Source organism: Etheostoma spectabile, unplaced genomic scaffold (genome assembly GCF_008692095.1).
Source record: "Etheostoma spectabile isolate EspeVRDwgs_2016 unplaced genomic scaffold, UIUC_Espe_1.0 scaffold00569674, whole genome shotgun sequence".
Classification (NCBI taxonomy): Eukaryota; Metazoa; Chordata; class Actinopteri; order Perciformes; family Percidae; genus Etheostoma; species Etheostoma spectabile.
Genome location: NW_022605253.1, coordinates 73793 through 100270, shown reverse-complemented (window position 1 = coordinate 100270; position 26478 = coordinate 73793). Strand labels below are relative to the sequence as shown.

Sequence of the window (26478 nt, the reverse complement as noted above, 5' to 3'; positions counted from 1 at the left end):
TTGAGATCTATCAGTCTGGAAAGGGTTATAAAGCCATTTCCAAAGCTTTGGGAATCCAGCGAACCACAGTGAGAGCCATTATCCACAAATGGCGAAGACATGGAACAGTGGTGAACCTTCCCAGGAGTGGCCGGCCGCCCAAAATTACCCCAGAGCGCAGCGACGACTCATCCAAGAGGTCACAAAAGACCCCACAACACGTCCAAAGAACTGCAGGCCTCACTTGCCTCAGTTAAGGTCAGCGTACATGCCTCCACCATCAGGAAAAGACTGGGCAAAAATGGCCTGCATGGCTGAGTTCCAAGGAGAAAACCACTGCTGAGCAAAAGAACATCAAAGCTCGTCTCAATTTCTCCACAACACATCTTGATGATCCCCAAGACTTTTGGGACAACATTCTGTGGACCGATGAGACAAAAGTGGAACTCTTTGGAAGGTGTGTGTCCAAGTATATCTGGCGTAGAAGGAACACTGCATTTCATAAAAAGAACATTATACCAACAGTAAAATATGGTGGTGGTAGTGTGATGGTCTGGGGCTGTTTTGCTGCTTCAGGACCTGGAATACTTGCCGTGATAAAAGGAACTATGAATTCTGCTGTCTACCAAGAGATCCTGAAGGAGAATGTCCGACCATCTGTTCGTGTACTCAAGCTGAAACAAACTTGGGTTCTGCAGCAGGACAATGATCCTAAACAAACCAGCAAGTCCACCACCGAAGGGCTGAAGAAAAACAAAATTAAGACTTTGGAGTGGCCTAGCCAAAGTCCTGACCTGAATCCTATTGAGATGTTGTGGTATGACCTTAAAAAGGCCGTTCATGCTCGAAAACCCTCTAATGTAACTGAATTAGGACAATTCTGCAAAGATGAGTGGGCCAAAATTCCTCCAGGACGCTGTAAAAGCCTCATTGCACGTTATTGCAAACGCTTGGTTGCAGTTGTTGCTGCTAAGGGTGGCCCAACCAGTTATTAGGTTTCACTTTTTCACACAGGGCCATGATGGTTTGGATTTTTTTCACCTTTAATTAATAAACACCTTCATTTACAAATTGCATTTTGTGTTTACTTGTGTTGTCCTTGACTATTGTTTAAATTGGTTTGATGTTCCAAAACACTTAAGTGTGACAAACATGCAAAGGAACAGGAAATGAGGAAGGGGGCAAACACTTTTTCACACCACTGTATATGGGTCGGCTCCAGTTTCATTATAACATTTATAGTTGGTAACTGTTGTTGTATAAGCACTTTATTACACGAGAGGGTTCATTTAGCGTCATTTATCTCTTAAGTCATGTTTACAAACCTCAGCGCCGCATCACTGTCGTCCCTATAATGACGTTAAATCAAACCCTCTCGTGTAATATTGCTTAATTCAGTCACAATTAAATTTCATGTTTCCAAATTGTTTAGAATAATATAGGAAGAGTTTTAATATGTGTTTAAAATGGATTTCATATTCTCTATCACCAAACGTCCAGACTTCACACACAAACACAAATGTTATCCGTCTCCTTCATTACTGTTCCTCCAACAAAGCTCTGTACGTGGGATTCATTCATCAATAAATACTCTGCTATCTTTTTATAACAGGAGTTAATAATAAATAACTTCCTGTTGTCTCTCCAGGCTGAGTGGCTGTAACCTGACACAGCGAAGCTGTAAAGCTCTGTCCTCAGTTCTCAGCTCCCAGTCCTCTAGTCTGAGAGAGCTGGACCTGAGTAACAACAACCTGCAGGATTCAAGAGGAAAGCTGATCTCTGATGGACTGAAGAGTCCACACTGCACTCTGGAGACTCTCAGGTTAGATCAACTTACTTTGTCCTTAATTTGAGATGTTCCTATAAACTTTAAGCTCAAGTCATGTAAAAAGCCCTTCTCATGTCAGGACTAATTTCAGAGAGTATTTAAATGTTTCCTAAGTATTTTGTTTTTATTCTTAATCACATGTCATAAAGCATGAAATATGACCTGTGGCTGAGATCTAGAAATCCTTTATGTTTTAATTTCATGTGACGTTGATACCTGGTTCACTCTTGATCAGTTATCTGCAAATTCTTTATAAATAAACAGAAAGGACTTAAACTGGAAAGGGATTTAATATACTAAATATACAACGAGTCCAGACTCAACCTTTAAACACACACGTTATCTGTCTTGTTTCCTGTTGTCTCTCCAGGCTGAGTGGCTGTAACCTGTCAGAGAGAAGCTGTGAAGCTCTGTCCTCAGTTCTCAGCTCCCAGTCCTCTAGTCTGAGAGAGCTGGACCTGAGTAACAACAACCTGCAGGATTCAGGAGGGAAGCTGATCTCTGATGGACTGAAGAGTCCACACTGCACACTGGAGACTCTCAGGTCAGGATTCATTAACCCGTTCAACTGATGACCATTTAAACTCGGACTAACTTTAGTTGATAAACAGCTGACGTGTAGCTTTGTGTCTCTTTATACGATAAACTTCAGCAGTAGTTACTAATTATATAATTATTATTTTCTAGACCCAGAGGTACTTCCCATAAGGATTTTTAATCCATTTTGAATTTGCTTTTGTTGTTGAATTATCAAATACCGCAGATGATATTAAAGATTCTAAATCTGGACTAAAATGTACCTGGAGAACAAACAAAGAAAGAACTAGCACATGGCTCCACGTGTTGACAGAGGCTTCCTGTGTGTTGTTCTGTGTGTTTCCAGTCTGTCAGGCTGTCTGATCTCAGAGGAAGGCTGTTCTTCTCTGGTCTCAGCTCTGAGCTCCAACCCCTCCCATCTGAGAGAGCTGGACCTGAGCTACAATCATCCAGGAGACTCAGGAGTGAAGCTGCTGTCAGCGGGACTGAAGGATCCTCTCTGGAGACTGGACACTCTCAGGTACACACACTGATCAACATAAAGGAGATATTAGTGGAGGAAGTTTTAAAGGAGAACATCTCCAGGAACTAAAATCAGAACTGCCTTTGTTAATTGTTGATGTAGTTGGGAAAGATATCTGTCTGTGGTTTAAAGAAACATAATCTCTCTAACCTCTTTTCAGGGATCAAATCAGTTCAAACTCAACAAAGAGAGGTCCAGGACAGGGTTAGCCTAGCTTAGCACAAGGTGACGTGCTTTCCTTTGTGGATGAAATCTTAATCTCTTCTTTAGGCAGACTAGTTATCTAGAGGTTTAAATGTCAGCTGCCGGTGCTGCATGGCTCATGTTATCGTTCAGAGACGTACTCTGACGTCTCATTTAGGAATGAATATAAATGAGTAAATCTCAGCGCTACATTAGATCAGAACCCAGCTGTGTGAGAGAGATACAGGTTAGAGAGAGAGACAGGTCAGCGCTACATTAGATCAGAACCCAGCTGTGTGAGAGAGTGATGTAATGCCCCCCCCCCCCATCCTTTCAGGGTGGAGCCTGCTGGAGTCAGATGGTTGACACCAGGTCTGAGGAAGTGTAAGTGTGTTTTTAATTTCATTCATCGGACTGTGACATCACTCATTCAACCCTGTGATGTCATCACCAAAGAGCTGATTGGTTAATAACTGCAGCTGTGTTGTGTCTCCTTCTCTCCGTCAGATTCCTGTGAACTCACAGTCGACACCAACACGGTGAACAGGAAACTCAAACTGTCTGACAACAACAGGAAGGTGACCCTGGTGGAGGAGGATCAGCCATATCCTGATCATCCAGAGAGGTTTGGGTCCTGGTATCAGCTGCTGTGTAGAGATGGTCTGACTGGTCGCTGTTACTGGGAGGTCCAGACCAGAGGAGAGGTTGATATATCAGTGAGTTACAGAGGAGTCAGGAGGAGAGGAGGCAGTGATGACTGTTGGTTTGGATGTAATGATCAGTCCTGGAGTCTGGTATGCTCTGGTGATGGTGACTGTGTCTATCACAATATGATGCAAACCTCCATCTCCTCCTCCCCTGTCTTTGACAGAGTAGCAGTGTATGTGGACTGTCCTGCTGGCTTTCTGTCCTTCTACACAGTCTCCTCTGACTCACTGATCCACCTCCACACCTTCAACATCTCATCAACTCAGACTCTCTATCCTGGGTTTAGGATCAGGTCTCCTGGCTCCTCAGTGTCTCTGTGTCCTGTGGAGGATGGAGAGTCTCCTCCTGTCTCTCACTGCTGATCAGCTGAGTCTGGACAGGATCACACCTCCAGGAATATGTCAGCTTATTGTTATGAACCAATGAATGAAATGATTCAGGATGATTGGCCAGATTCCTCGTGACCAATGAGAACTTCTTTAATGTTGATGGATTGAATGGGCCGATTTAACAGAAAAAGGGTCTTGACATACTGTGAAAAGTTACACGTAGATATCTCTTTCCTACAAGAACCTCAGCTCCCTTTGCAGGAACATGAATAATGAAAGAGAGACTGGGTCGGGCAGGTAGGGTCGTCATCATCCAGTTCAACGGGCAGTGGAGGGGCCGCTTTGAGAAGTAAAAGTACACCTCTGGAAATACTTGGTACTGTCATTGATCCCTCAGGGCGTTATGTCTTTATTAATTGGAGAATATTCTCAGAACAATGGTCACTCCTAAATTTATATGCCCCTAATTATGATGACGAGGTGTCATCATAATACTTATAGGACGTGGTTTCAGTTTCTGTTTAGATCCTGCTCTGGACAAATGGACTAAGACCACTTCCAGGTCAAAAGCAGCCAGGACCACTCAAACATATATGAAAGATCTGAATCTAACAGACATTTGGAGGCAGATCCCCCCTCAGACTCTGGATTCCTCCTTTTACTCATGCCCTCATAAATCCCTCACTAGAACTGATGTGTTCTTATCGTCCTCGCGGCTATTTCATAGAGCATTAGATGCTGAATATTTATCTAGAACTTCATCTGATCACTCACCATGGACCTTGTTCATTTGGTTCCCAGATAAACCCCCTATACGGGGCGCCGTGGTCCCCCTCTCCTCCAGAGAGCTGGTTTCTGCACATTCATAAGGGATCAGATGAAGTTGTTCTGAGAACCAAACTGGGCCTCCGCTCCCAATAGTTTTATTTGATGGGATCCGTTAAAGGCCGGTCTGGGGGGACAGGTAGTCTCCTCTACAAAAGGTCTGAAAGACCAACACACAGGATACTGATACGCTGGGAAAAGATTATCAAAATAAAATATCTCTTCAGACACATATCCATCTTTAGTCCAGAAAAAACTTCAATATACAATAAGTACTCATAAAAAAGATGGAAGCTGTGATCATGAAATTGTAGAAATGCCGTTGACTTGTGTCATGTTTAGTTTGGAGTTCTGTCTCTTTTCACAATAAAAGCATGAAGTTCCTGTGAGAGTTTGTTGTCTTTCTGTTTAACTTTTAAAGTCAGTGAACTCCAGGATTATGGGGGGGGGGGGGGGGGGGGGGTCATCGAGTGCTCTCTACTTGTTTGCCACAACACGCACAACCCCCCCCCCCCCCCGGGTACCACTCATCTCCACTACAAATAGGAAAAAGAGGCAACAATTTGCAAGACCTCACCAAATTGACACTTGAAGACTGGAAAAATGTTGCCTGGTCTGATGAGTCTGGTTTCTGTTGAGACCTTCAGATGATAGAGTCAGAATTTGGCGTAAACAGAATGAGAACATGGATCCATCATGCCTTGTTTCCACTGTGCAGACTGCTGGTGGTGGTGTAATGGTATGGGCAGAGGTGGGTAGTAACGAGTTACATTTACTCCGCTACATTTACTTGAGTAAGTTTTTGAAAAAATTGTACTTCTAGGAGAAGTTTTAAATCACTATACTTTTACTTTTACTTGAGTAGATTAGTGAAGAAGAAACTGTACTCTTACTCCGCTACATTAGGCTCCAATGACCTCGTTACTACGCGTCATTGTTTTTACCCCCTCGTACGTCTCATTTTAATGTTTTATTTTGACAGAGAGAGAGAGTCTAACGCTGAAGGCTCTACCACGTGACTGTGCTTAACCAATCACACGTCGTTGTTCAGTCATGTGACCATACTCGTAGCAGAAGCAAAACGTCGCCAAGGCAACGCAAACCAGGAGGACCCCCCCCAACCCCCCGGCCTCATAGTGAAAGCATGGTTACCTTTTAGGAAAAGCTACGATATGCGGCGTCTTCTGTGTCGACCAAAACAAACGGACATGTCAGCGTTCAACAACTCAACCTCTAACCTGAGGAGACGTAGCGGTGGTTCTAACCTGAGGAGACGTAGCGGTGGTTGTAGTTCTGCTGTGGAGAGGTGGATGTTTGTCTTTTAGGTCACATACAGGATGTTTTACACATGCAGTATCCATCCAAATTTGATGTGACAAGTCTCTCAAATAAGCTATTTTGTAAGTAATAAATTAATTTTAATTTATTTTATTGATTGGATGGACTATAATTTGCCTAAATAGGATTATTTTGTATTTTTGTCGGTCTGGTTGATGCTTGTGTTAAGAAATAAATCAGACGTTACTCAACAGGTACTCACTACTTAAGTAGTTTTTTCCTCAAGTACTTTTTTACTCTTACTCAGGTAATTATTTGGATGACTACTTTTACTTGAGTCATATTATTCTAAAGTAACAGTACTTTTACTTGAGTACAATTTTTGGCTACTCTACCCACCTCTGGGTATGGGGGATGTTTTCTTGGCACACTTTAGGCCCCTTAGTGCCATTGGCTATATGCTCCTGATTGGTTATTAGTAGTATAGGCTACATGCTCCTGATTGGTTATTAGTAGTATAGGCTATATGCTCCTGATTGGTTATTAGTAGTATAGGCTATATGCTCCTGATTGGTTATTAGTAGTATAGGCTATATGCTCCTGACTGGTTATTAGTAGTATAGGCTATATGCTCCTGATTGGTTATTAGTAGTATAGGCTATATGCTCCTGACTGGTTATTAGTAGTATAGGCTATATGCTCCTGATTGGTTATTTGTAGTATAGGCTATATGCCCACTCCTTCCTTGTTGATGCTAGAGGTCAGAGGAGAATGGGCCGACTGATTCAAGCTGATAGAAGAGCAACTTTGACTGAAATAACCACTCGTTACAACCGAGGTATGCGGCAAAGCATTTGTGAAGCCACAACACGCACAACCTTGAGGTGGATGTGCTACAACAGCAGAAGACCCCACCGGGTACCACTCATCTCCACTACAAATAGGAAAAAGAGGCTACAATTTGCAAGAGCTCACCAAAATTGGACAGTTGAAAATTGGAAAAATGTTGCCTGGTCTGATGAGACCTTCAGATGGTAGAGTCAGAATTTGGCGCAAACAGAATGTGTCTTGTTACCACTGTGCAGGCTGCAGGTGGTGGTGTAATGGTGTGGGGGGTGTTTTCTTGGCACACTTTAGGCCCCTTAGTGCCATTGGGCATCGTTTAAATGCCACGGCCTACCTGAGTCTGGTTTCTTACCATGTCCATCCCTTTATGGCCCCATGTACCCGTTCTCTGATGGCTACTTCCAGCAGGATAATGCACCATGTCACAAAGCTCCAATTAATTGGTTTCTTGAACATGACGATGAGTTCACTGTCAAAAAACGGCCCCCACAGTCACCAGATCTCAACCTGGACTAAAATGGCCCCAGCATCTTTGGGATGTGGTGGAACGGGAGCTTGGTGCCCTGGATGTGATCCCACAAATCTCCATCAACTGCAAGATGCTGTCCTCTCAATATGGGCCGACATGTCTAAAGAATGCTTTCAGCACCTTGTTGGATCAATGCCACGTAGAATTAAGGCAGTTCTGAAGGCAGAGGGGGTCAAACACAGTCTTAGTATGGTGTTCCTAATAATCCTATAGGTGAGTGTACAGTATATACCTACTATATATATTTATTTTGTTACGCATTTTATTTCTTTGGTTATGGATTATTTGTGTAGTTTATGTATTACATGATATAAAGTCAACATATTTAATTGACATAATGCTATATACAAAGGATTCTGGTTAGAAATATTAGTGCATGCATATGAATAAAAAATAATTTATAAAGAGCTAATAACGAATATGAAGTTATAATTCAAAGGATAATTGATCCCATGTTGATACCCCTTATTAATCCTATGTAGATACCCCTTATTGATCCTATGTGGATACCCCTTATTGATCCTATGTAGATACCCCTTATTGATCCTATGTGGATACCCCTTATTGGTCCTATGTAGATACCCCTTATTGATCCTATGTGGATACCCCTTATTGGTCCTATGTAGATACCCCTTATTGATCCTATGTTGATACCCCTTATTGATCCTATGTTGATACCCCTTATTGATCCTATGTGGATACCCTTTATTGATCCTATATTGATACCCTTTATTGATCCTATGTGGATACCCTTTATTGATCCTATGTGGATACCCTTTATTGATCCTATATTGATACCCTTTATTAAAACAAAGACTATTCAGTATTGGATTGTCCGAACAAACAGTTTGTTGGTTTGGAAACTATCTATCAGGCAGATCTCAGTGCGTGCAGGTAGATGGTCTCACTTCTAGTCCTCTTGCGGTATCCAAGGGGGTGCCCCAGGGGTCAGTGCTGGGACCACTCCTATTTATATTATATATCAACATTCTTGATCAAAATGTCTCCAACGCTAATTTTCATTTCTATGCTGACGACACTGTAATATACTGCTCTGCATCTACACCAAACCAGGCACTTTGTCAGCTACAACTTGCATTTGATACTGTACAGCGACCTTGTTTGATTTAAAACTGTTTTGAATGACGACAAAACGAAACTCATGTTGTTTTCTGGTGCAAAATCAAAGTCCGGAACCTCCCTCCCATCATTACTTCTCAGGGCTCCGAGATTGAGTACGTATCTCAATACAAGTATCTTGGTCCTAATTGATGACTCTCTTTCTTTTAAACCTCACATTCAGCAGTTGGTGAAAAAACTGAAGCTGAAGCTGGGTTTTTATTTAGAAACAAGGCATGTTTTTCCTTTGAGGCCAAAAAGAGACTTGTTGCTGCCACTTTTATCTCAGTGCTGGATTATGGCGATGTATATACATGCATCGTCAACTCAAAGCTTGAAACTTTGGATACTGTTACCACGGAGCTCTTAGGTTCATCACTAACTTTAGAGCCCTTACTCATCACTGTTCATTGTATGACCGGGTTGGTTGGCCTGCATTGTCCACCCGTAGACTTAATCATTGGTACACTCTAATTTATAAGGCTATGCTTGGTCTGCTTCCCCCATACCTTCAAACCTACATCATAAAGAAAGGTACAGGAAGATATTGTCTTCGTTCTGATGACTTATTACTTTTATCTGTCCCTCAAGTCCGGACTGAATTAGGAAAAGGGGCGTTTAAGTACGCGGCCCCCTATGCTTGGAATCAGCTGCAAACTGTCCTGAATCTTCAGGAGATGGTTTCACTGGCTGCTTTTAAAGTACTTTTAAATGACATGGAGGCTGAACACACTGGCTGTAGATGTTATGATTGATAATTCTGACGATCCTTGTTGTTATTCACTATTGTTGAAATTTAGATATTTTATGACCTTGTTATTCACTATTTATTAACAGCATAAAGTGTTTTATGTTTTATGTTTATGATATATGTATTTTGTTATATGTCTGCAACCTTGTTGTTTGTGCTGCTGCTCATCTTGGCCAGGACACTCTTGGAAAAGAGATTTTTAATCTCAATGAGTTTTCTTTCTGGTTAAATAAAGGTAAAATAAAAAAAAAAAAAAAAAAAAAAATCCTATGTGGATACCCTTTATTGATCCTATGTGGATACCCTTTATTGATCCTATGTGGATACCCCTTATTGATCCTATGTGGATACCCCTTATTGATCCTATGTGGATGCCCTTATTGATCCTATGTTGATACCCTTATTGATCCTTTGTTGATACCCTTATTGATCCTATGTGGATACCCCTTATTGATCCTATGTTGATACCCCTTATTGATCCTATGTTGATACCCTTATTGATCCTATGTAGATACCCCTTATTGATCCTATGTAGATACCCCTTATTGATCCTATGTGGATACCCCTTATTGATCCTATGTGGATACCCCTTATTGATCCTATGTGGATGCCCCTTATTGATCCTATGTTGATACCCCTTATTGATCCTATGTTGATACCCCTTATTGATCCTATGTGGATATGGTAATCCTGAAAAATTAAAAGGTAGAGATGTCCCCTTAACTGGATTGGGAGGGAGAGTGGCATAGTTGATCCTATGTGGATACCCCTAATTGATCCTATGTTGATACCCCTTATTGATCCTATGTGGATACTCCTTATTGATCCTATGTTGATACCCCTTATTGATCCTATGTGGATACCCCTTATTGGTCCTATGTTGATACCCCTTATTGATCCTATGTTGATACCCCTTATTGATCCTTTGTTGATACCCCTTATTGATCCTATGTGGATACCCCTTATTGATCCTATGTTGATACCCCTTATTGATCCTATGTAGATACCCCTTATTGATCCTATGTGGATACCCCTTATTGATCCTATGTTGATACCCCTTATTGATCCTATGTAGATACCCCTTATTGATCCTATGTGGATACTCCTTATTGATCCTATGTTGATACCCCTTATTGATCCTATGTGGATACCCCTTATTGGTCCTATGTTGATACCCCTTATTGATCCTATGTTGATACCCCTTATTGATCCTTTGTTGATACCCCTTATTGATCCTATGTGGATACCCCTTATTGATCCTATGTTGATACCCCTTATTGATCCTATGTAGATACCCCTTATTGATCCTATGTGGATACCCCTTATTGATCCTATGTTGATACCCCTTATTGATCCTATGTAGATACCCCTTATTGATCCTATGTTGATACCCCTTATTGATCCTATGTGATACCCCTTATTGATCCTATGTTGATACCCCTTATTGATCCTATGTGGATACCCCTTATTGATCCTATGTTGATACCCCTTATTGATCCTATGTGATACCCCTTATTGATCCTATGTAGATACCCCTTAGTGATCCTATGTTGATACCCCTTATTGATCCTATGTTGATACCCATTATTGATCCTATGTGATACCCCTTATTGATCCTATGTAGATACCCCTTATTGATCCTATGTTGATACCCCTTATTGATCCTATGTAGATACCCCTTATTGATCCTATGTTGATACCCCTTATTGATCCTATGTAGATACCCCTTATTGATCCTATGTGGATACCCCTTATTGATCCTATGTGGATACCCCTTATTGATCCTATGTAGATACCCCTTATTGATCCTATGTAGATACCCCTTATTGATCCTATGTAGATACCCCTTATTGATCCTATGTGGATACCCCTTATTGATCCTATGTTGGTCAGGTCCTTTTGTCCTGTTGGAGTGTTCCTGTCAGCGTGCCTTCTCTCCCCTACGCTGTGTTTTTCTCTTGGAGTTTTTTTCCGGTTTGTTGTCCAGTTTCTTTCCTCCCTTTCATGTTTTGTTTTCCTCTTGTCCTTTTTGGACTTTTGCCCGCTGCCTTTTGTGTCCCTGTGTGTTATCAATAAACCCCTGCTTACCCTCGCCTGCCTGCCTGCTGTTCTCGTCTCTGCATTTTGGGTCCTATCCTCAGCTAACCGTCACAATTTCCCCACTGTGGGATGAATAAAGTATTATCTAATCTCATTAACTTAACAAAAAAAGCATCTCATGGCCTAGTTTCCACATCGGGGGGTCTGAGTGTCTTTTATATAAATTTGAGGGTCAAACACTTTATTTCCGTCATTGTCATGCATCATTTTCAGGAGCAAATGTCTAAAATATGATTTTGCTGCATATTAAAACCAACCATGTCAAAGTGTAAATCTACAAATCTATTTATGTTTCACTTCCTGTAAATGTTATTCTTTTAACCCGATGTAACACACACAATGTAATGATTACATAAGATAGTGTCTCCAACCTTACCTCAATTATGTGTGTGTGTGTGTGTGTGTGTGTGTGTGTGTGTGTGTGTGTGTGTGTGTGTGTGTGTGTATTGCATGGTAACTGTCTCCAGTGGATGTGCTAATGCTGAGCCTCTCTGGGCGGGTCCTCTTACTTCCTGTTTCCTTTCACATTCCAGAGTCCGTGTCTCAGTTCTTTCTCTCAACGTGGATCTCCAGCTGAAGGTCTCTGAACTCGTCTGTCTGGAACGTTCTACTCGTCAACTCCAGCTGTGGTTCTTTAGTTTCAGAGAGAGGGTCACCTCACTTCTAAAGGAGGTAAGAAACAGCTTCATCATGATGGGGAGGGGGATGTGTGTGAGTGACTGTAACCATGATTGTGTTTCCGTGTGTGTGTGTGTGTGTCATCAGCGGTCATGTTGGGACTCTAACTGCAGATGTCTTTCTGGAGCCTCAGCAGTGAGACGCAAAGACGTCCCAAACATGTGAGAGGACAGAAAGACTTTAACCCTCCTGTTGTCCTCGGGTCCCATTTGACCCTTTTACCAACGTCTAGATCAGGAATATGGAATTCATTTTAACCAAATTACCATAAAAGGATGGAGTCCATCACAGCAAATACAATTAATCACTTTCATTGATTTCAAATCAGCTTCTACTCAACATACGCTCCTCTGATCTTACTATTATATTTGTAAAATAATTCATAATTTCTGCTTTATTAACTCAAATTTTAGGTATATTTCTATATAAATGAGGGTTATTGACCATGGATTCCAAAACGTAGTAAAACTAGTTGTAGGAAGTTGGTAGAAAAATAATACTGTGTTGATGTCACATGTCGAAAAAAGGATGATAAAAATAATAAGTGTTAATCTTATTATTATTATTGGACAACACAAGGGTTAAGATGATTTTAAAAAGTCTAATGTATTTATAAAGCGAGCCAGTAGTTGCTGTTACCTGGGCAACCATGGCTGTATTCTATAAGAACCTTTAAAGATTTTAAACACACTTTACCTTTTTAAGTACCACTTTAAGAAATAAATAAATCCAATGTCTACTACTTAAATGCGGTGATTATGTATTTATTACAAAAGTAAGCAAGGACAAGCATACGACTTAACTGATTAGACTACGTTAAATAAGTAAAACTGATTAAATAGATAGTATTACATCAGTATATACATCTCCAAGTATTGACGGTCTGAGCCTTCTCAAAGTCTTCCTCTCATGGGGGTCCCATGATGCACCTCAGGATCTTACCTGATGAGTTCTCTGGGTACAACCACTTGCCATCTTTGCTCTCCGGTGGCTGGCTCACGCCCCCTCACTTCAGTTCCCATTACTCCCTAGAAATCCAGTTGGGGTCAAGTGCTTCACACCACCACAGCATGGCAACTGTTCCCATGGTGACTGTGATGAGTAGGTCTGAGTCGAGCAGGACCAGTAACATGAGACCTTTTAAAGGACTGGGTCCAAGGTTTGGTGTCAGCATTTGGACCCCTTACAAGTAACTCAGGGAGGTCTTACTAAGGAAATACAACAGAGAACTGCAGTAGTTAAGACAGGAGGAAATGAACACATCAGTTATTATTTGATGTTTTTATGTTGCACCATAGTGTAGCTCAGAGGTTTGTTCTACTTACAATGACACTAAAGTCAAGTCTGATTCTGTGGAGGTTTCTGGTAAATCCTTCTTATTTGACCCAGAGAAACCAGAGCTGAGTGTATGAAGCTAACAGCATCGGACTCAGACCAGAACCTGGAGACGTACATTTAGATGACGAGCTCAGTAATGACCAATCCCTGAGAAGCTCCTGTCTGAAAGGTGAGAAGCTGATCCAATCATCTCATCTCCTGCCTGACCCTCTCAGATAAAACACTGCTGTCTACTTAATGAATGCAGAACCCTTACTTTGGTTTAGTAATTACCATTATGTAATGATCCATGAATGAGCCTTGAATTATCATCATAGCATAATCTACAAAACTGGTCTGTAATTTTAATATCCCAAAACATTTCTGTTAAGTGGCGGTGTTCTTTTTGGTATGTTCTGGATCTTTGCAGAGACAAAAGATGGAGACGCCTCAAGAAGTCGTCTTCAGAACTTTAAAAGACTTGGGAGCTGAGGACTTTGATGTATTTAAGTGGCACCTGCAGGGAGTCCTCACCGACTTCCCAGCAATCCCAAAGAGTAAACTGGAGAAAGCCAACAGGCAGGAAACAGTGGATAGGATGTTCGAGACCCACAGTACAAAGGTTATTGATGTGACAAAAATAGTTTTAGTGAAGATGAATCTAAATGATCTGGTGAAGAAGTTACTGCGTCATGGAGAAGTCAACACCCCAGAAGGTGAAGGTAAGTCATACTCATTATAAATTTAAAAGATGGATGTAACAAAGATCCAACTTGTATATCCCAGTCATCAACAACCATTAGCTGTGTTACCTGTGTCTCCCTCTTATCTACAAAGATACATATGTTGTGTTGACAAGAAGAGAACAAGCTCCCAATCCTCCACCAGAGAAACTACATTTAAAGGGTCTCAACAACAAAACATGATCAATCAATCAATCAATCAAGTTTATTTGTATAGCCCTTTACAATAGCCGGAAGGTACCCCAAAGTGCTTTACAACAAAGCCATAAAACAATACATAACACATACAGAACATACAGATACAATTAAAAGTGCTGTAGTGGTGCAGCGCTGCAGGACATTAAAAGCCTTCCAGAAAAGTATAAAAAGGAGCAGGCAGAATGAGGACACCTAAGAGACCGTATTGTCCTAGTGGGAATTAAATGCTAATTTAAAAAAGTGGGTCTTAAGCTTCGTTTTAAAAAGGCTGAGGTCAGTAGTGGTGCGGATGTCAGGGGGTAGTTTGTTCCACAGTCTGGGAGCAGCGACGGCAAAAGAACGATCGCCCCACTGTTTAAGTCTTGACCTCGGGACCTCTAACAGACGCTGACCCGAGGAGCGCAAGGCTCTGCCACAATCGCGAACAGTTAAAATCTCAGTCAAGTACGAGGGGGCCAAGCCATAAATGGCGTTAAAAACAAACAGCAGGAGTTTAAAATCAATTCTAAAACGGACTGGAAGCCAGTGGAGTGACGACAGCACAGGGGTAATGTGTTCACGTCTGGACGTGCTTGTTAAAAATCGGGCAGCAGCGTTCTGCACGAGTTGGAGACGCGAAATTGATGACTGACTAAGGCCAACGTAAAGGGCATTGCAGTAGTCCAGTCTTGAGCTGATGAAAGCATGGATTGCCTTCTCAAGATCCTGCCGACTGAGAAAGGACTTGACTTTGGCCAAAAGACGGAGCTGAAAAAAGCTTGCGCTGACAACAGAGCTAATCTGTTTGTCAAATTTTAGCCCATTATCAAATGTTACCCCAAGATTTTTGACATGAGATTTAAAAAGGGGGGCCAGAGTGCCAGAGATTGTGGTGAGAACATTTGACATAGATGGAGAACCAAACAAAATGCATTCAGTTTTGCTGTCGTTTAAGTGCAAAAAGTTCTGTGACAGCCACTGCTTTATATCTGTGATGCAGTCCAGAAGCTTGGTAAGTGCAGTGTTTTCGTTTGGTTTAATGGGCAAATATATCTGCAAGTCGTCGGCATAAAAGTGAAAAGACAGGTTGTGCTTTTTTATAATTGATCCCAGAGGTAGCATATACATTGAAAACAGAATAGGGCCGAGAATAGATCCCTGTGGCACCCCACAGGGCAGTGACGCCTTTGAGGAGCAGTGGTCACCAATCGCGACAGAGAAACTCCTGTTTGCCAGGTATGACCTAAACCACTGGAGAGCGGTGCCACGGATGCCGACGTGCTCTAGGCGAGATACAAGGACTGCATGGTCGACTGTGTCAAAGGCTGCTGTGAGGTCGAGCAGTACCAGCACGGCAGGATTCCCAGCGTCAACAAACAAGGCAACATCATTGTGCACCTTTAATAATGCTGACTCTGTGCTATGTCGGGATCTAAAACCAGACTGAAATTTATCAAGGATAGAATTGATCTCCAAAAAAGTCTGCAATTGAATAAAAACAACTTTTTCTAAAACCTTAGAAAGAAAAGGCAAGTGGGAGACAGGTCTAAAATTGGAGAGCACAGAGGGGTCAAGATGCGGTTTTTTTATGAGGGGCCTAACCAAAGTGTGTTTGAAGGCAGCTGGAACAGACCCTGAGCTAAGACAAGTGTTTATAAAAACAAGCAAACTTGACCCAACGGAGCTCAAAACCTCCTTTAAAAACTTGGCTGGAATAATATCTAAGGGACAGTTAGTGGGTTTCATGCCACTAACCACCTTAGTAAAAGAAAGCAAAGAAATGGTCTCAAACCGCTCAAGTACAGCAGTCTGTGCCGGAGAAGCACAGACATCATCAAAAGACAAAATCATATTACAGATATTCTGCCTGACAGATGCCACTTTGTCAGTAAAAAAAGACACAAACTCCTCACAGGTTGCAGTGGAGGCATCGGACAGGACAGTAGGGCATGGATTAATGACGGAATCAATAGTATTAAATAGCAGTCTTGGATTATGAGAGCTGTTAGCTATAATGGAGGACAAATATTTGGACTTGGCTTCCTTTAGAGCTCTCTGGTAAGCAGCCAAACTGTCCCGTAACCAGCCCAGGGATACATGCAGTTTATCCTTTTTCCACCGCCGTTCAGCCTGCCTGCATTGTTGTCTGAGCAGACGGGTATGGTCATTCAGCCAGGGATCTGACTTAGTTTTGGAAGTTTTTTGCCGAAAAGGGGCAACAGAGTCCAGAATCGCAGAACATGTTGAATGGAAAGTGGAGAGTAGGCTGTCTGGACAAAGGGGAGAAACCAGCCCACAGTCATCAGGCGGCTGAGAGTTTCTGAAGGCAGCAGCAAACTCCCCAGCCGTTGATGGAGTAAAAATTCGGCGTCTGCAAGCTGGAGAGACTGGCTTATTGGGAGGTAGGGGGGCAGCAAAGTCGAAAACAACAGGGAGGTGATCCGAGATAGCAGTGTCGACTATTTCTGTGAGGGAAACTGAAATCCCATGAGAGATGACAAGGTCAAGAGTGTGCCCATACTCATGTGTTGGTGCATTTACAGATTGAGTGAGATCAAAGGAGACTAAAAGGTCTTTGAATTCGTTGGCCAGTTGATTTGCTGCACAACAAACATGAATATTAAAGTCTCCACAAATCAGCACTTTATCAAACTTTGGGAGAAACTCAGACAAAAACTCTGAGAACTCTTGAAGGAAGTCCTTATTAGATCTGGGTGGGCGATAAACTAAGGCACACAGCACAGGGCAGGTAAGGTTGATCACGAGCAGCTGCAGTTCGAAGCTGGAGAAGTTATTGGCGGTTATCGTCCGGCATCTGAAGCTGTCCTTAAATATAGCAGCCAGGCCGCCCCCGCGACCGGCAGCTCGCGGGTACTGACGAAGGAACAGCCGGGGGGGAGGAGCTCCGAAAAGGCGCTGTTCTCACCTGGTTTCAACCAGGTCTCTGTCAACAGGAGGAAATCCAGATCATGTGTTGTAAAAAAGTCGTTCAAAATAAACGTCTTATTTGTAAGGGATCTGACATTTATTAGGGCCGTGTGAACTGAGCATCGGTCAGCCTGGAGAGAGAAGCGACTGAGCGAGCGGAGATTTCCCGGCACACAGCCCCGCTGGGAGATCCGCACAGGCCGACAGCACGGAAGCAGCACTCCGGTGTCCCAAAGAACCGGTCGGAGCCACCGATATCTGTACTCCGTGGAACTCCGCAAATCGTAGCCACTGTAGTCTGTGAAGTCTCCGGCTGGTGGACGGCAGGGGTCGTGGAGGGAGGAAGCCAGAGACATTTTCAGTTTAATGAGGACTCCCCCTCGCTTTCCGCGTTTTCTGCGGCGACTGGTGCGAGGTAACCAGCAGGAAGGACGCCATAGATACGGCGGTATAGACTCCAGGTAAGGCGGAAGCCTCTTTGAGTGACCAGCAAAGCCGCAGATTGGCAGTTTTTCCAGAGATTCGCGAATATTAAGAAGTGTCAGGCGATCATAAACCAGCAGCGGTGACACGCTCCGTACAACAGACAGCAAATACAAGAGAAACATTAAAACTCTCAGCAGAGGGAGACGGCCAGCCAAACACAGGGGCGCCATCTTCTTTTGCGATTTAACGTGATGAAACCCAGTCAGACTGTTTTGGTAACTCTGCTGGTTAGAGTTGGCACACTCTGATGTCACTGGAAGATACTGCTTGGGCAATATTAATTCCCTCTGTAATGAAGTCATATACCTTCAGGTTTATTGGACAATGAAGAGTTCATAGACGTCTGACTGAGACACAGTATAGCAGTAACAAGAGGAGAAACTCAACAGAACGCACCCATGACTGAGCTGCAGCTCCGCCATCTTGGACTGAACCAACACAACCTTCTCTAGAGTTTGGCCTCTTGTTACTTCTATACTTTTTGACTGAGACACCCAACATATCAGTTGTTTTAGTGAATAGATTTGATGAATACAGAAATGTGCACACTCACATTCACCAGAACAAACCCTCATTGACATCATTGTTTTATTCTTTCAGAGATTCGTGCTGCGTGTCAGCGAAAACTCAAATCTAAGCTAGACAGGAAGTTCCAGCGTGTGTTTGAGGGGATTGCTAAAGCAGGAAACCAAACCGTTCTGGATCAGATGTTCACAGAGATCTACCTCATGAAGGGAGGGGCTACAGGGGTCAATGATCAACATGAGGTCAGACAGATTGAAACAGCATCCTGGAAACCAGACAGACCAGAAACAACAATCAGACAAGAAGACATCTTTAAAACCCCACCTGGAAGAGATGAACCAATCAGAGCAGTGATGACAACGGGAGTGGCTGGCATCGGGAAAACAGTCTTAACACAGAAGTTCACTCTGGACTGGGCTGAAGGCAAAGCCAACCAGGACATCCAGTTCACATTCCCCTTCACCTTCAGAGAGCTGAATGTGCTGAAAGAGAGAAAGTTCAGCTTGGTAGAACTTGTTGATTACTTCTTTAGTGAAACCAAAGAAGCAGGACTCTGCAGGTTTGAAGAGGTCCTGGTTCTCTTCATCTTTGACGGTCTGGATGAGTGTCGACCTCCTCTGGACTTCCTCAACACTGAGATCCTGACCGATGTTACAAAGTCCACCTCAGTGGGTGTGCTGCTGACAAACCTCATCAGGGGGGATCTGATTCCCTCTGCTCGCCTCTGGATAACCACACGACCTGCAGCAGCCAATCAGATCCCTCCTGGGTGTGTTGACATTGTGACAGAGGTCAGAGGGTTCACTGACCCTCAGAAGGAGGAGTACTTCAGGAAGAGATTCAGAGATGAGAAGCAGGCCAGCAGAATCATCTCCCACATCAAGAGATCACGAAGCCTCCACATCATGTGCCACATCCCAGTCTTCTGCTGGATCACTGCTACAGTTCTGGAGGACGAGTTGAAGACAAGACCGGGAGGAGAGCTGCCCGAGACCCTTACTGAGATGTACATCCACTTCCTGGTGGTTCAGGCCAAACGGAAGAACGTCAAGTATGATGGAGGAGCTGAGACAGATCGAACCTGGAGTCCAGAGAGCAGGAAGATGATGGAGTCTCTGGGAAAACTGGCTTTTGAGCAGCTGCAGAAAGGCAACCTAATCTTCTATGAATCAGACCTGACAGAGTGTGGTATCAATATCAGAGAAGCCTCAGTGGTCTCAGGAGTGTTCACACAGATCTTTAAAGAGGAGAGAGGACTGTACCAGGACAAGGTGTTCTGCTTCGTCCATCTGAGTGTTCAAGAGTTTCTGGCTGCTCTTCATGTCCATCTGACCTTCACCAACTCTGGAGTCAACCTGATGGCAGGAAAACAAAAAACATCCAAGCTGCCTAAAGTCTTTAGAGACAGACTAAAAAATTCACACAAGAGAAAACAAACATCATCAACAGAGTTCTACCAGAGTGCTGTGGACAAGGCCTTGCAGAGTCCAAATGGACACCTGGACTTGTTCCTCCGCTTTCTCCTGGGTCTTTCTCTGCAGACCAATCAGAATTTCCTACGGGGTCTGCTGACACAGACAGAAAGTAGCTCAGAGACGAATCAGGAAACTGTGGAGTACATCAAGAAGAAGATGGATGAGGATCTCTCTGCAGAGAGAAGCATCAACCTGTTCCACTGTCTGAATGAACTGAATGATCGTTCTCTAGTGGAGCAGATCCAACAGTCCCTGAGTTCAGGACGTCTCTCCACAGATAATCTGTCTCCTGCTCAGTGGTCAGCTCTGGTCTTCATCTTACTGTCATCAGAAGAAGATCTGGACGTGTTTGACCTGAAGAAATACTCTGCTTCAGAGGAGGCTCTTCTGAGGCTGCTGCCAGTGGTCAAAGCCTCCAACAAAGCTCTGTACGTGGGATTTATTCATCAATAAATACTCTGCTATCTTTTTATAACAGGAGTTAATAATAAATAACTTCCTGTTGTCTCTCCAGGCTGAGTGGCTGTAACCTGTCAGAGAGAAGCTGTGAAGCTCTGTCCTCAGTTCTCAGCTCCCAGTCCTCTAGTCTGAGAGAGCTGGACCTGAGTAACAACAACCTGCAGGATTCAGGAGGGAAGCTGATCTCTGATGGACTGAAGAGTCCACACTGCACACTGGAGACTCTCAGGTCAGACCAACAACAATAATCTTTGAAAACAGAGAATTGAAAATACTTCAAGAAAAGTGAATATTTTCAAAGTATTTTATTCTGATTTAGAATCACTTTATAAATGATGAAATAGGGCTGACATCCAGAAATGATTTATATTTTAATATTATCTTACTTTGATTAATGGACATTTGTTTATTCCTTATTATACAACAAGTAAATCTGACCAGACAATCTGTTTGGTACACTACAAATTTAGAACATACTCAAATCAGCATCAGCTGTTAAGACCACATCAGCTGTGCCACTGACACGTCAACAATGATGTTTGTGGACGTATATTATCTAAATTTATAGAAGTTAAATAAATCAATGAAACTATGTCTGGTCCAGTAGATATTTTAGTTATGACCAGATTAAGTTAGCCGAATAGTTTGGTGTTTATATGTGCGGTAGTTATTACGTTTTAGAAAATTCCACGATCTCTATGTTACACTGCCAAAGTTAGCTTAAGATGACTGACCAACGTTTAACATGGAGGGAATACAAATCCTCTGTTTTTCTTTATTTTGAGAGCGAATTGCCCCACAATAAGAATACAGTTGATTTTTAAGGTTATTTTAGGGGGCATTTTTAGGCCTTTATGGACAGGACAGTTGAAGAAATGAAAGGGGAGAGGGGGGAGAATGACAGGCAGCAAAGGGACACAAGTTTTGACCACGGGCCAGTTGCGTTGAGCAGTAAACCTCCCTCGCTTTCTCTCTCTCTCTCTCTCTCTCTCTCTCTCTCTCTCTCTCTCTCTATATATATATATATATATATATATATATATAATTTCCTGTTGTCTCTCCAGGCTGAGTGGCTGTAACCTGTCAGAGAGAAGCTGTGAAGCTCTGTCCTCAGTTCTCAGCTCCCAGTCCTCTAGTCTGAGAGAGCTGGACCTGAGTAACAACAACCTGCAGGATTCAAGAGGAAAGCTGATCTCTGATGGACTGAAGAGTCCACACTGCACTCTGGAGACTCTCAGGTTAGATCAACTTACTTTGTCCTTAATTTGAGATGTTCCTATAAACTTTAAGCTCAAGTCATGTAAAAGCCCTTCTCATGTCAGGACTAATTTCAGAGAGTATTTAAATGTTTCCTAAGTATTTTGTTTTTATTCTTAATCACATGTCATAAAGCATGAAATATGACCTGTGGCTGAGATCTAGAATCCTTTATGTTTTAATTTCATGTGACGTTGATACCTGGTTCACTCTTGATCAGTTATCTGCAAATTCTTTATAAATAAACAGAAAGGACTTAAACTGGAAAGGGATTTAATATACTAAATATACAACGAGTCCAGACTCAACCTTTAAACACACACGTTATCTGTCTTGTTTCCTGTTGTCTCTCCAGGCTGAGTGGCTGTAACCTGTCAGAGAGAAGCTGTGAAGCTCTGTCCTCAGTTCTCAGCTCCCAGTCCTCTAGTCTGAGAGAGCTGGACCTGAGTAACAACAACCTGCAGGATTCAGGAGGGAAGCTGATCTCTGATGGACTGAAGAGTCCACACTGCACTCTGGAGACTCTCAGGTCAGGATTCATTAACTCGTTCAACTGATGACCATTTAAACTCGGACTAACTTTAGTTGATAACCAGCTGACGTGTAGCTTTGTGTCTCTTTATACGATAAACTTCAGCAGTAGTTACTAATTATATAATTATTATTTTCTAGACCCAGAGGTACTTCCCATAAGGATTTTTAATCCATTTTGAATTTGCTTTTGTTGTTGAATTATCAAATACCGCAGATGATATTAAAGATTCTAAATCTGGACTAAAATGTACCTGGAGAACAAAGAAAGAACTAGCACATGGCTCCACGTGTTGACAGAGGCTTCCTGTGTGTTGTTCTGTGTGTTTCCAGTCTGTCAGGCTGTCTGATCTCAGAGGAAGGCTGTTCTTCTCTGGTCTCAGCTCTGAGCTCCAACCCCTCCCATCTGAGAGAGCTGGACCTGAGCTACAATCATCCAGGAGACTCAGGAGTGAAGCTGCTGTCCACGGGACTGAAGGATCCTCTCTGGAGACTGGACACTCTCAGGTACACACACTGATCAACAAGAAGGAGATATTAGTGTAGGAAGTTTTAAAGGAGAACATCTCCAGGAACTAAAATCATAACTGCCTTTGTTAATTGTTGATGTAGTTGGGACAGATATCTGTCTGTGGTTTAAAGAAACATAATCTCTCTAACCTCTTTTCAGGGATCAAATCAGTTCAAACTCGACAAAGAGAGGTCCAGGACAGGGTTAGCCTAGCTTAGCACAAGGTGACGTGCTTTCCTTTGTGGATGAAATCTTAATCTCTTCTTTAGGCAGGCTAGTTATCTAGAGGTTTAAATGTCAGCTGCCGGTGCTGCATGGCTCATGTTATCGTTTAGAGACGTACTCTGACGTCTCATTTAGGAATGAATATAAATGAGTAAATCTCAGCGCTACATTAGATCAGAACCCAGCTGTGTGAGAGAGATACAGGTTAGAGAGAGAGACAGGTCAGCGTTACATTAGATCAGAACCAAGCTGTGTGAGAGAGTGATGTAATGCCCCCCCCCCCCCCCCCCCCTCCTTTCAGGGTGGAGCCTGCTGGAGTCAGATGGTTGACACCAGGTCTGAGGAAGTGTAAGTGTGTTTTTAATTTCATTTATCAGACTGTGACATCACTCATTCAACCCTGTGATGTCATCACCAAAGAGCTGATTGGTTAATAACTGCAGCTGTGTTGTGTCTCCTTCTCTCTGTCAGATTCCTGTGAACTCACAGTCGACACCAACACGGTGGACAGGAAACTCAAACTGTCTCACAACAACAGGACGGTGACACGGGTGGAGGAGGATCAGCCATATCCTGGTCATCCAGAGAGGTTTGAGTCCTGGTCTCAGCTGCTGTGTAGAGAGGGTCTGACTGGTCGCTGTTACTGGGAGGTCCAGACCAGAGGAGAGGTTGATATATCAGTGAGTTACAGAGGAATCGAGAGGAGAGGAGGCAGTGATGACTATTGGTTTGGATGTAATGATCAGTCCTGGAGTCTGGTCTGCTCTGGTGATGGTGACTGTGTCTATCACAATATGATGCAAACCTCCATTTCCTCTTCCCCTGTCTTTGATAGAGTAGCAGTGTATGTGGACTGTCCTGCTGGCTCTCTGTCCTTCTACTCAGTCTCCTCTGACACATTGATCCACCTCCACACCTTCAACACCTCATCAACTCAGACTCTCTATCCTGGGTTTAGGATCAGGTCTCCTGGCTCCTCAGTGTCTCTGAGTCCTGTGGAGGACGGAGAGTCTCCTCCTGTCTCTCACTGCTGATCAGCTGAGTCTGGACAGGATCACACTTCCAGGAATATGTCAGCTTATTGTTATGAACCAATGAATGAAATGATTCAGGATGATTGACCAGATTCCTCGTGACCAATGAGAACTTCTTTAATGTTGATGGATTGAATGGGCCGATTTAACAGAAAAAGGGTCTTGACATACTGTGAAAAGTTACACGTAGATATCTCTTTCCTACAAGAAACTCAGCTCCCTTTGCAGGAACATGAATAATGAAAGAGAGACTGGGTAGGGCAGGTAGGGTCGTCATCATCCAGTTCAACGGGCAGAGGGGGGGCCGCTTTGAGAAGTAAAAGTACACCTCTGGAAATACTTGGTACTGTCATTGATCCCTCAGGGCGTTATGTCTTTATTAATTGGAGAATATTCTCAGAACAATGGTCACTCCTAAATTTATATTCCCCTAATTATGATGACGAGGTGTCATCATAATACTTATAGGACGTGGTTTCAGTTTCTGTTTTGATCCTGGTCTGGACAAATGGACTAAGACCACTTCCAGGTCCAAAGCAGCCAAGACCCCTCAAACATATATGAAAGATCTGAATCTAACAGACATTTGGAGGCAGATCCCCCCTCAGACTCGGGATTCCTCCTTTTACTCATGCCCTCATAAATCCCTCACTAGAACTGATGTGTTCTTATTGTCCTCGCGGCTATTTCATAGAGCATTAGATGCTGAATATTTATCTAGAACTTTATCTGATCACTCACCATGGACCTTGTTCATTTAGTTCCCAGATAAACCCAAAAACCCCTATAGGGGGTGCCGTGGTCCCCCTCTCCTCCAGAGAGCTGGTTTCTGCACATTCATAAGGGATCAGATGAAGTTGTTCTGAGAAACAAACTGGGCCTCCGCTCCCAATAGTTTTATTATATGGGATCCGTTAAAGGCCGGTCTGGGGGGACAGGTAGTCTCCTCTACAAAAGGTCTGAAAGACCAACACACAGGATACTGATACGCTGGAAAAAGATTATCAAAACAAAATATCTCTTCAGACACATATCCATCTTTAGTCCAGAAAAAACTTCAATATACAATAAGTTCTCATAAAAAAAGATGGAGGCTGTGATCATGAAATTGTAGAAATGCCGTTGACTTGTGTCATGTTTAGTTTGGAGTTCTGTCTCTTTTCACAATAAAAGCATGAAGTTCCTGTGAGAGTTTGTGGTCTTTCTGTTTAACTTTTAAAGTCAGTGAACTCCAGGATGGGGGGGGGGGGGGTCATCGAGTGCTCTCTACTTGTTTGCTGTTCAGGATTTATTTCTAATTATTTTAGTGTTACTCTTAATAACATCCAGACCATAGACTGTATATATGAATATAATAGTAATATTTACGGTCTATGATCTGAACTCTTTCTTAACGAGATGCTGCGGATGTTTAAAGGTTGATCAGCTGTTTAACGGTTGATCAGCTGTTTAAAGGTTGATCAGCACAACTACATAACCTAGCAACGGGAACGCTGGCGAGATTGACGCCGCTCCGTCTGGCTTGTTTGTTTTCGGTAATTTTGCTTTTATTTTGCTTTTCCCTCACGAAAACGACGATGGTTTTGGTTGATGTTCATCCTTAGCTGAAGTTACATGTGGCGACGCATTTTTTGTCTTTTCTCCACCATAATTTGTTCTCATATGGGGCCGGAGTCTGACATGACGGACCGTTGAAGTAACGCTGGCACAACTTGCTGCTGCTGTTGCTCGCCGCTCTCCTGGCCGTTGACGCTGCCCAAAGTTTTGATCCCAAATTTGGGCCGGTAGACATCGTGTTTGTCTGTACCCGGATTTTATTTTTATTTTATTTTTTTTCTTCTGCTGCCTGTTCGCCTGCTGTTGATGGGTCTGCTGCAATACTCGCTATTGACCTGCTCCGTTGCGCTATCACCTGCCTGGACCTACGCCAGCGGCTCTACACCTTCACCCGGACATCGCCTTTCAGCCCCGCCGGAGATACATCCACCGAGGGTCCCGCAGGAATTTCCACCACAACAGCTCAACAGGAATAAAGTCCATCTGGTCCAGCTCTCGTCGCCCTCCACGCTCTACCAACCGGGCGGTTGACCACAGCGTGTTAGCCTGCCTAGCCCGGTCGGCTAGCACCGCCACCAGCTGTGACACCTCACTCAACTTCGCTCTGCTCAACATCCGCTCACTGACAGGCAAGGGACAACTCATCCAGGACTTCATCTCCGATCGTAAGCTAGACTTTTTCTGTTTAACCGAGACATGGCAACAGCCCAACATCTTTTCTGAAGTCAATGAATCCACTCCTAGTGGATTTGTTTACATCTGTCAACCCCGTGGCTCTGGCAGGGGAGGAGGTCTCGCGATAATATACCGCGAGAAGTGGAAGGTCTCGCCGGTGTCTGAGTCTGTCTTCAGCTCCTTTGAATCTGCTGTCTGCAAATTGTCTGGTCCCACTCCAACCATCATTGCTACTGTCTACCGCCCCCCTAAACCGAATAGTGATTTTTTAAATGACTTTGCTGCTTTCCTTACCCACTTATCCTCTCTCTCACCAAATATAATACTGCTGGGCGATTTCAATATCCACATGGACAATAAACCTG

At 43.1% G+C, this 26478-nt stretch overlaps 2 protein-coding genes and 1 long non-coding RNA gene across 4 annotated transcripts in view; 2 read left to right on the top strand and 1 right to left on the bottom strand.

The window, feature by feature from the left end:
- Window positions 1–24115, top strand: part of LOC116685229 (NACHT, LRR and PYD domains-containing protein 3) — a 29499-nt gene extending 5384 nt beyond the window's left edge. The window contains exons 4-9 of the mRNA XM_032510389.1: window positions 1628–1801; window positions 2178–2351; window positions 2691–2864; window positions 3388–3434; window positions 3558–4106; window positions 23814–24115. Of these exons, the coding sequence (XP_032366280.1) occupies window positions 1628–1801; window positions 2178–2351; window positions 2691–2864; window positions 3388–3434; window positions 3558–4106; window positions 23814–23881 (1186 nt within the window). The 3' untranslated portion in view covers window positions 23882–24115. The remainder of the gene's footprint in view (window positions 1–1627; window positions 1802–2177; window positions 2352–2690; window positions 2865–3387; window positions 3435–3557; window positions 4107–23813) is intronic.
- On the bottom strand, window positions 2285–26478 carry LOC116685233 (uncharacterized). Its single transcript, XR_004330928.1, has 3 exons — window positions 26469–26478; window positions 21774–21781; window positions 2285–2439 (listed from the first exon to the last, which is right to left on the bottom strand). It is a non-coding gene; the product is annotated as an uncharacterized LOC116685233 (long non-coding RNA).
- Window positions 12065–20361, top strand: LOC116685228 (protein NLRC3). 2 transcript variants are annotated; one of them, XM_032510388.1, is made up of 4 exons: window positions 12065–12207; window positions 13603–13720; window positions 13961–14252; window positions 18465–20361. In XM_032510388.1, the coding sequence occupies exons 3-4, from the start codon at window positions 13970–13972 to the stop codon at window positions 20315–20317; spliced, it is 2136 nt and encodes a 711-aa protein (XP_032366279.1). In that variant the 5' UTR covers window positions 12065–12207; window positions 13603–13720; window positions 13961–13969; the 3' UTR covers window positions 20318–20361. The 2 variants fall into 2 exon arrangements, with proteins under 2 accessions (XP_032366279.1, XP_032366278.1); XM_032510387.1 differs by lacking the exons at window positions 12065–12207; window positions 13603–13720 and having other exon boundaries at window positions 13867–14252.

What these genes read in the sequence shown, in the direction of transcription:
- LOC116685228 (XM_032510388.1), top strand. Translation starts at nt 13,970, where the DNA reads ATGGAGACGCCTCAAGAAGTCGTCTTCAGAACTTTAAAAGACTTGGGA. An exon ending in CAACACCCCAGAAGGTGAAG is followed by an intron (nt 14,253 to 18,464) that starts GTAAGTCATACT and finishes TTATTCTTTCAG; the next exon opens with AGATTCGTGCTGCGTGTCAG.